Source organism: Polyodon spathula, chromosome 3 (genome assembly GCF_017654505.1).
Source record: "Polyodon spathula isolate WHYD16114869_AA chromosome 3, ASM1765450v1, whole genome shotgun sequence".
Taxonomy (NCBI): Eukaryota; Metazoa; Chordata; class Actinopteri; order Acipenseriformes; family Polyodontidae; genus Polyodon; species Polyodon spathula.
Genome location: NC_054536.1, coordinates 49309618 through 49320162, shown reverse-complemented (window position 1 = coordinate 49320162; position 10545 = coordinate 49309618). Strand labels below are relative to the sequence as shown.

The 10545-nt window shown below is 34.3% G+C and overlaps 1 protein-coding gene across 4 annotated transcripts in view; it reads right to left on the bottom strand.

Moving 5' to 3' along the window:
* Window positions 1-1080: 1080 nt before the first annotated feature.
* LOC121313142 (tensin-3-like) overlaps window positions 1081-10545 on the bottom strand; it is a 165238-nt gene continuing 155773 nt past the window's right edge. For all 4 annotated transcript variants that reach the window (XM_041245357.1, XM_041245354.1, XM_041245356.1 and 1 more), the window contains 9 exons: window positions 10121-10207; window positions 9513-9644; window positions 6351-6446; window positions 5439-5516; window positions 4775-4852; window positions 4400-4568; window positions 3212-3280; window positions 2942-2968; window positions 1081-2490 (listed from right to left, as the gene is read on the bottom strand). In XM_041245357.1, coding sequence (XP_041101291.1) covers window positions 2346-2490; window positions 2942-2968; window positions 3212-3280; window positions 4400-4568; window positions 4775-4852; window positions 5439-5516; window positions 6351-6446; window positions 9513-9644; window positions 10121-10207 — 881 coding nt within the window. In that variant the 3' untranslated portion in view covers window positions 1081-2345. The remainder of the gene's footprint in view (window positions 2491-2941; window positions 2969-3211; window positions 3281-4399; window positions 4569-4774; window positions 4853-5438; window positions 5517-6350; window positions 6447-9512; window positions 9645-10120; window positions 10208-10545) is intronic.

Genomic DNA, 10545 nt, shown 5'->3' with positions numbered 1-10545 from the left:
TCTTTTCATCTCTTATATGCAAGACATTTAAACTTTTCAGTACTTTTTTGCTGTGCATTTTGAAATATTGTTGTTACAAAAAAAGCAGGATCCTACAAAAGTGTACTATACTTTATTTTATTATAATCTGAGCTGGTAGTTATGGAACAGAGAAAATGACTATACAAGGAATTACAGAACATTCATTTACATAATGGGTACAAAGTTTTTACAGAAGGCTTAAAAGAAGAACGCTACATAATATAGAACAAACAATGCAGATAGCAGGAAACATTACATTAACCTTAATGATATAGCTATCAAGTAAGATGAAAAAGTTTTACAAACAAATGTTTAGCATTTCCATAACACGTTTAACACTGTAGATCAACTAGCAATACAAATATAGTATGTTAATACCAATTTGATTACTAAAACATGAATATACGATTTATAACATTTGTTTTTATGATAATACACAGCTATGTTACAGCATAAAGTGCTGTTTAGCCATTTTGTCTTTGGCATGAAAGAATTTCACGTCGTGGGAATATGAAGTTTTTATTACCATTACCATCTCTTTGTACTGTTGATTTTAATAATAACAAAAAATAGATATAAAGCTTATTTTATCTTGTAATAAAATACATGAGGGATGCAACTTAATAAGACTCTCCTGATAGCATATTTAGTGAATTTATAGTGTTAACAGGAACAGATTCTTACATTGTAACACATATAACACTATGTAACACAATTTTTGTCCCTGGGTAATAAGTGTTAGTTCCTAATTGCTTATGCCTCAAAAGTATAGAAAATGGCTACTATTCCCCACAAACTTTGCTTTTGTGACCAGGACAGTGATATTTCAAAATATCACTATTTCCAATGGGCAAATGGGCAAATGTGTGAATGTGTGAATATGAATCCAAATTAGCATGTATTTATACTAAAGTAATACAAAGATTACTACAAAAGATTTAGAAGTGAGTTGTTTTTCGAGATTTACAATTATACTGTATTTACGGTCACAAAAGCAAAGTCTGTGGGGAATAATAGCCATGTTCTATACTTTTGAGGCATAAGCAATTAGGAAATAACACTTACTACCCAGGAACAAAAAAAAATGTTTTTTTGTTACACAATGTAATCAAAGACAATATTTTCAGGTTTTAAAAGATGGATTCTCCATTTGTGCTGATAATCTAAACAATGCTCTTTTGAAGTACATACCACATTGAATGGCACACACAAAAGAAATACATTAGAAGCAAGAATCATTTACAACAGGATTTGGGCATTCCCTTTCTTTGACTACTTAATGTAATTCTGTGATTCTAGCCGATTTTAGTTTTGGGCGAGGGTTTATCTGAATTCATTTTATGATTTGTTTCATTTGTGAACACAATATAACCTGATGTATAAGAAAACACTTGGTTTAAACCATTCCAGTTTATCAGTGAAATAAACCCCTGAGTAGCCTAGGGTAGAACACCTGTGCTAACAGTGATCTTAACCCCCCCCCTTATGAATAAGATTTATCCAAGGTTTTCTATCATTTCAACAAAACATTCAGTTTAGCAAGACATTCCCAAAAAACTTAAAGTCCACATTAGGTCTCACTTAAGAAAAAGCTGACTACCATGTTTAGTCCGACAAGATCAGAAAAGGGTCTATTCAGGTTTGTGGAAACTGCCCTGGTCACTCTTTACTGATTAGAATGCAACTAGCTTAGTATTTTGTCCATCTCAATGAAAACAAAATTAAACTGTTTTCATCAACTACTTTGATCGAGACACCCAACAGAGAGCAGGTTGCAATGTACATCATATCAGTTCTTATCTAAGCTCTTGTGTGGATAATGCATCTTTAAAACCTTGACCTTTCAACAGGAAATCCTTACAAATAAACCTACAGAAAGGCACATCAATATCCGTGTTTTTTTTTTTTTTTTTTTTTTTTTTTTTTAAAGGTAAAGCCGAGGCACATGACAAGTGAGCAAAATTAAAAACAGGCAGTTTTTTGCAGTCTAATACAAATATTCTAGTAAAGACATATAAATACATGTTACAGGTCTATACTGTTTTAGTCCCTCAATCATTTAAAATAACCTTTAGTTGTCCTATTATTTCTTAATTTGTGACACATATATTACCCAGCGTTCGCCCTTAACCACGACATAATTAAACCATTCGTCAGCCACGTATCTTAAATACTCCTCTGATCTCAGACCAGTGCCACTAACACAGAGCGCCCTTTCCAAAATAGACCTTACACATACCACCTTCATCAGTCTTGTACAACCTGTTAAAAGTACACTCATACAAACTGAAAAGTCACTTCTTTTTGAGGGTGGGTGTTTTGTACTATTTATTCTTCTGTGAGCCTATCATTACTTTTGACACAAAGTTGACGATGGCACTGGCAGGCTGCTCTGGGTCATGCTCAGCAAAGAGGTGGCACACATTGTCAGTTGCACTTCCCTGCTTTCTTGCTACAAATCCAAAAATTCTGAAAGGTACAAAAAAAAAAAGTTTGTGAGAACTCTATTTTAGTCTCTATGATTTGTGCCTTGTCAGTTTTCATAGGAGAAAATCCAATATTAACAAACTGGAGAGCAAGCAAACATAACAAAGAAACATAAATAAAAAAAAAAATCCTTCTAATTAGCTTTATATATCCTGGGGATTATTATAATTTCAATTAATTATTCCCTTTCTTTGGTTTGAATCCATTATATGTGGGAATGTTAGACATAATCCAGTGTTTTTGGTCTGTTTTCTGATTTATTTATTTATTTTATCCTACCTCATATTTGAATATGATCAGGTAAAGCTAATTTCTTCAAATCCTTATAACTACCATAGCTGAATGGTGCAGCATGCCTATAAAACCTGGCTTAACAAGCCTCAGCCAAGTTTATGTAAGGAATGTTTTTGGTATAGGTACAATTATAACTTACTTTGAAAAGCCTCCATCCTTTGTCCACCTTAATTAAATAAAAGGAAATATATTAGGATGTGGACAATTGAGTTAGGTAACAAAAACCTATATCAAATCAGCATTAACTGTATTAAAAATGGTTAATGCAAAAAGCTTGACAGCAACTAACAGTTTCAACTCCAAAGCAACACCAGATGGCGCTAGCTGTCAAGCAGTTGACTTGAAATAGTTTCTGATACATGTTTAGCCAGTGACTTGAATTATACCCAGCAATTAAAAAACAACTTACTTTCTGTCCCGTGGGTCCAAAGCGCAAAAGATAACAGTATTGACAGTATAATGTCTTCTGAAAAATAGTCTATAGGGGGAAAACAAATAGTATATTTAAGACCAAGTCATTCTCGTTAAATATAGTAAATCTCAATCTCACCACGACATCTCTCCTGCCTGATAACCTCACTCAGACCACTTGCTCACTAAATATCTTGATATCCCTGAATGTAAAGTGAAGAGAAGATGTCATACCCAGTCATTTTCACACTGGTAGTAAGTGGATCATATTTGGGGTACCTCTACACTAAACAGACTCTTGATCTTTGCACGTTTTTAAAGAGTAGACAGTTATCTATTTTGGAATACCAAGCCATTTAGTGAGCAAGTATCAGTACTGTAGATTAGGAGATGCACTAATAAATACATTCATAAATGAATCAATACTCAAATCTGAATATTATCAATGAATTTGCATCCATAACTTCCATGACAGACAACAATTTTCTTCATACTGTAACTGCGGGGCAGCCGCAATGCGAGATGTTCGGAAAATAGACTGTGTTATGGACTGGGGACGGGGCTGGGAATTTACTGTTGAAAATGGACCGTGTTACGGATTGTGGACGGGGACGGGAATTTACTGTTGAAAATGGACCGTGTTATGGACTGGGGATGGGAATGGGAATTTAGTGTTGAAAATAGACTGTGTTATGGATTGGGGACGGGGATGGGAACTTACTGTTGAAAATGTTTCATGCTGCAACTTTATGCAGTGCATATGAGTGTTGATCTATTTACCAATGGGCTGCTAGGTTAGAGTCTCTATCTCTCTTTTTTGAGCAGCCCACTACCATGTTGAATGTTAACTCGAATGTGGTGTGTGTGTGGAGTGAGCGCATCATGGACAGGGAGTAGTTGGGTGAAGTTCAAGACCATTGAGCATTTAAATCAATTTGCTAAAAGAGTGGAGCAATACATAGCAGTTTTGACTGTACCAACTACAAGCTGTGTCTGTCTCTTCCTTCGTTGCTCATCCCACAAGCTTGCCTGCCGCTACAGTACATTCATCGGTGTACAGATGATTGCTTAACAAAGACCATCATGTGGCAACATTTTGTAACTGCTGTTTTCTTTTTTCTAAGTCCCTATGGAGACCTATAAAATCAGGTTCCACAGGCTAAGGAAACAAGAAGAGATCCCTTACTTCCTCTGATTGTCTGTGAGTGTGATGCCTTGAGCCGACACCTTGAAGTGCACCACAGTGGAGGTTGGGGGAGGATCCATGGCTAAAGATATGCTTGCAGCTTTCTGCACTGCTTGACAGCCAGTGAGGGATTCCATTTCCACTGAGCCCAAATACCACACATTGCAGGCTGAAAAAAACATAATGGTCAAATAAATGGATCAATCATAAACAACTACGATGTTAAACAATGTGTCAATGTAATAAATCAATAGTTTATAAAGTTGCTCTGTTTTTGCACTAACCGTTTATTAACTTTCTTCCAGTTTTAAAAAAAAAAAAAAAAAAACCTCCCCCCCCCCCCCCCCAAAAAAAAAAAGAAATCTGAACTCCTACCTGCTCCTTGTTTAAGCAGCTCAGCAGCAGAGTTTGTTGCAGACTGTGACATCGACTCTCCAGTGTCCTCAAGAGGATCTAACAGAAAGAAGGGGGAAGAAATGCTTAATTCTGTTGTGCTATGAAATTCCATTAATTCATATACACACGTTGGAAACTGATACACAGTACATAGAATTGCAATGCCTTTGGTCTAGATTCTGAATGTAGGAACTGCTGTTGTTTACAAAACGGGATACAGGTCCAACAGTGCCTGTTAGGGTCTTGAGTTTTTTTTCTTCACATTTTTACTCACTGGTATTTAATTACTGCTAATCAGAGGTTCAAATACTGAACTTGTAAATATCAGTATTGGCAGTTTTCTGTTAAATGGAACTGGACAAAATGTTTCTTCAGATCAGGAAACAATAAACTCTTCCAAATGAGCAGGAAATCCACCTGCATTCTGGTGGAAGGAAAACAGCCTTTTGTGTTTTTAACAGTAGCCAAAAAAAAAGAAAATCATAGCTTTTACTAAATATTTTATATTGTTCCATTCCTTCAACAGTGGTCTGTGTAGATGTTCTTGAATTTCGTGTTGAGAGAAAAAGCTAATGTCGCCATTATGTAATGTTGTTTTGGTTTGCATGCACTGTACCCCACTACAGAAATGAATTAACATTACCTCTGTCCGGGATGATAAGTTTGCATGGTAATGCTAGTGGGGTAATGGAATGTTGACAAACCAATGCTGTAAGACTTCCTGTAATTAAAATAAATAAAGAACATCAAGTTAATGTGTGACACGCTTATCTCAGTAAACTTCACTAAATGTACGCCCCCACCCCCACCCCACCTCCAAAAAAGTGAAACAGGATCAGTGCAATAAATCAAAACTGTAAAACACACAAAGCATCCCAATAAAGTGTTAACGACCCTAGGATTAACAAATCATACATAAATCTGAAGACTTTGTTTTACAAAGGCGAGAACAGCACACCTGTCAAGAGACATGGGCAACATTTTCAAGGTCTTTATGCAAAAATTAAACTGTTTATCTTACAGAGCAGGAAACAACTACTTGTAATGTTAGTGTAAAAACTCAAAAGCGGGCTTACATTGTTTGATACTATTTTGACGTCATAAATTCAAATTGCATTTTAGTGTAAAGACCTTGATAAATGTGGCCTCTGTCTATTGCAGGGAAATCTAAAAGCAGTGCTTTAAGAACCAGTCATCATTCCACCAGCTAAACAAATACTGTAATATTGACAATAGTTCAAGTAAACTGACACTATAGCTGTTGGGAGATAAACAATAGGAACTTTGAACCAACAACAGGTGCAGTAACTCAGCAGTACTATTGTTTGACTGGGAAGTTTGGTTTGAAATGTACTACATGTTTTTAATTGGCAAATTATTTAAAAAAAATAAAGTAATCTAAGCAGCGTTTATGTTGGTACTTAATTGTAGGACAAATCTTATCATAGCTAATATATATCCATCAATTGTTGAGTACTTACTGCTTAACTCTTAGTGCACTGAATAGGGCAACTTACAATTCCCTCATATTCACACACACACAGACACAACTTACCGAAGTAGGGTTCATTTGGGCAGCCCTTTAGCCTTACTCCTTTTTGTGTGCACTCGATTAGGAAATGCCTGACAAGTTCATTGGACAAATCTCCCACTGCAATTGAATAAAAAAAAAACAGATGACAAAATCACAAATGTAATTAAATATATAAAAATACTGAGGGGGTACTGAAAAGGGGTTTCCACAACAGAAACATGATTCAGAATTTCAATCCTCTGCCGACACACATTCTTACTATAATCTGTTCACCACAATTAATGCATGTCTGAAGAAAGCAATATTTTTTAGTCAATAGTCATTTTTAATCCATTGTACAAATACTGTATATATGACTTTGATTAACAATGTATTAAAAAAAATTCTATTTGTCACAAGGTTTAAATTATTATTATGCAACCTACTTTAAAATATGTCCCAGAATACTGAACTATATGGCATTGGTATTGTTTGAGACATTCCCAGACTATTACAAATTATTAAAACAATACAAAAAATACAAAAGGAACATTTAATTTAATGTAATTTAAAATGGGAACTAAGCATGAATTGTTTCACAACTGTGACAAACATCTCAAGCTCATCCACTGGCCCAAAAGTTAGCAGTAAATCACAAGGTCAAGATTGTAGAACTACATGTATTAAGATGCATGTTGAGGGCTTCATTGCCAGTGATGTGGGTAAATTGAATGATGACTACATGTTAGTGGTCTATACAATCAAATTACAAGCAGTTTTCCTAACACAAATGCAATTCCACAGATGTCCCTCTGGGATGAGGATAGAAAGTTTTAAAATCCAGTTCAGTTAAAAAAAAAGGTTTTGCTTCTCAAGGGGTCCATTTATAATGTTTAAACTGGCAAGTACACTTTTTCACTGATATTTTCATTGCCAAACCTTTCCTTAGAAAAAATATATAAGCTGAGTTGAAGTTGGAGCTTTTGTTTTGCTTATAACTCTTTGATCCCTACTCTAAAATATTGGATGACAATCCATTTTAAAAGGAGTAATTCCTATGTGTTTATAACAATGATAACAAGTCACAAGTCATTACTAAAAGTATTTCAGTTATTGACAACATTACAGACAAAGAATGGTTGCATTGCTTTCTTAGGTAGCATTGCTATAAAAATAATTACAGTGTGAATTGATCAGCTATCATAGTGCATACACTTTCTCTGTTAATACTGTATATACATCTAAGCATAGGTATCTTCAAAACTACCAAAAAAACTTTTATGAAGACATGGGGCTCTATGTATCATTGATTTTTCTTTCATATCTTGTGACTTTGTAGACCTGCCCACGCTGTATTAATGTAATTTGCACTCCCGTAACTTAGTTTCATCCCTGCTGCGGTAGTTTAGTTACAACTGTTCGTTTCAAACTACTTTCATATGCAAATGTACGAATCTCATTATAATATAGAAGTTTCGCGCTTACCCTGGATGTATTGTCATTTCTTCCTGATTTAGATTTTGGTTTGTGCCTGTCATTTTACGCATGCCTCTCACTGGTGTAGATTCAACAAGCTGTATGTATGTGAAACTTCCTGTTTAAATATGTATAGGCTTTTAGTAACTAAAATAAAGCACCTTAAAATGTCAAATAAAATTGTTATTAAATAACAATTGCATTAAATGCATTTGTTTGGGTTTCTTTTATATTTTAAGGTGCTTTATTGTAAACTTCACATTAATAATGGAAATGAAATCATTTCTTCTTAGTAATTAATTATGTAGTGCATAGACAACTGAATTGACGAACAGTATTTACTTGTATAGCCTACTGTATGTATTGCACTTTAATTTACACGACTAAAACATAAACAGACTCAAAAGTTTTCTGCGATATTCTTACATTAAAGCACCATAGGGAAACATGGTTAGAGTACAGACGAGTACACACATGACAAACTGGAGAATTACTGTGCAAATTTACCATGGTAAACTTCCATAAAGAAACAAGCTTAGTTTTATTTAAGTTTATTGTTTTTGGGAACCCATTCTTTTAGATCTACGTTTTGGTTTGTTTTTGCTGTGCCCAGGGTCTGCGCTGCGTTTAACACATCACATTCAGTTTGTCCTGTTTGTCTTTTTTTTTTTTTTTTCTCTGCTTTCTTTTTTGTAATCCTTCTAAGGTCATGCCATTTTTTTAATGTCAAGTGTCTGTCGTTTACAGTGTCCCAGTGAATTTATTTTGTTAGTTATTTCTTTTCATGTTTCTTTTCTTAATATTTTTTGGACTTGCAAAGTGTTAAATAATATGTCTTGCCTTTTTTTTCCGCTTCACTAACAGGTTAATTTCATCTTTGTGGAAATTTTCATCAAGGTCGGAGTCTGCAGAAGCCACAGCTCGATCCTATTATAGTTACCTACTACTTCTTTCTGTTCACTATCCCACTCATTTATTTTTCCCAGAAGGAAGGTCTAAATCTTTCGGCATTAGAAATCTATTTACAATGAGATGCAAATTCCCATCTCTCCTGTATAATGAGCAATAATTTATGCTGTTCTTAAACTTGCATTGATGTTACGGTTGTTGTTCACAAAAAACAGCTGCTTAGTACATCACAAGCAGAAAACGGAAGATACGAAATTGCAGTATTTACGAACAAATAAGTAATATTAGTACATAGAGCCTATGGTCTCCATGTAGCTTATACCTGATTGACAACTAATTTGTATTTAACTGAAGGTAACTGCATTAGCCTTACACTTTACAGACACAGTCTACATTTATGTTAACACTTATTCCTAATCTCTGCTGCAACAACAATTCTCTTTATCTATTCATTACCCTGCTGTTACTTTGTTATACTTTGCTTTTTGGCCCTCCCGCCCTTCTCCTCTGACAAGATGCACTTCTGCTACAGAGAAGCACACTTTTAGACAGTGACTGATTACTCACACAAAGTAATTAACCTAGTAAACAAGAAAACAGAAGGTCACAATATTTAGGGTATTTTTATTATTTATTTTTTTTTTTTAATGTAAAACTTTGCAGTAGTACAAGGGCGTAAAATTATACACCAAATTCCCTTGATACTTGCACTTGATTTTTATGTTTATCTCTCGCTTTGCATAGTCATGCTTAGAACACTGTTCTAGCACAATATGTTAGATATCAAACTGTTACTCCAGACAACACTTGATACAATACCTTTCTTGTTTTGCTGCAGGACAGAAGGAGGGGGCGTAGCAACCTTCATAGCCAATCCATATGCACCCCGGAATGAATGGCTGTCTCGGACAATGAAAGAACCTGGCTCTTTATCCTTCAAGACTGCAATCGCTAAGGATGTTAAAAAGACACTGCTTTAAAACGGAGAACACTGCATATATCTATTCAAACGTCCTCTTGTGACAAAACATTGTCTTTAGGTATTGATAGAATCTTGTACATTGCCTCCATCAATATCAGCTCATTTCAAAGCCTTAATGTTAACAAACATGCTCCCGCCTACCTAATTATTATACAAAATGAGCTGATGGACATTGAAATAAAACCAATGAGTTGAAAGACTATCTGAAATACTGAACGTTTTTGGTTTACCATAAATTTGATGTTATATTAAATGATTAAAAAAAAATACAAAAGAATACTTAAGTTGAAATACATAATATACAGTTTTCATTAGCTCTGCATGCATGTAATTAAATGTTGTCTTATGAAGTATCTTTTTTGAATAATAATAATGCAAATCATAATTTAAAGGCAAGCACAGGTTTTTTATACATCAAATTATCATTTAAGGAAAACAAGTTTACCTTGGTCCCTCGAGATGTCTGGCTTGTACCAGAATTTGGAGGTGTCTTGTACAAATTTTACAGTCACTTGCTTATTTGAAGAGTTGTCTGTAAGATAAATCTATGTGTTACTACACTATTCAGCTAAACATAATTTGATCAAACATTTGCATGAAAAAGTTAAGATGAACAAAAATAGTTTAGAGAAGTCAGAGCATGTGTATACAATGCAGTGTAATACATTTACTTTCTGAATTTATTACATAAAATTACTGACTACAGATATGTTAATATATAGAGATTAACTGTACAACCTAAGGATTTTAATGATTTAACTTTTGGAAGCAGATTTATTTTTTGTTTTGAATATAATGACTTCATACTTGTAGAAACATTTTTTTACTATCAATTAGGCTCAGGTTCCTAATTGGTTCATTCCACAAGTA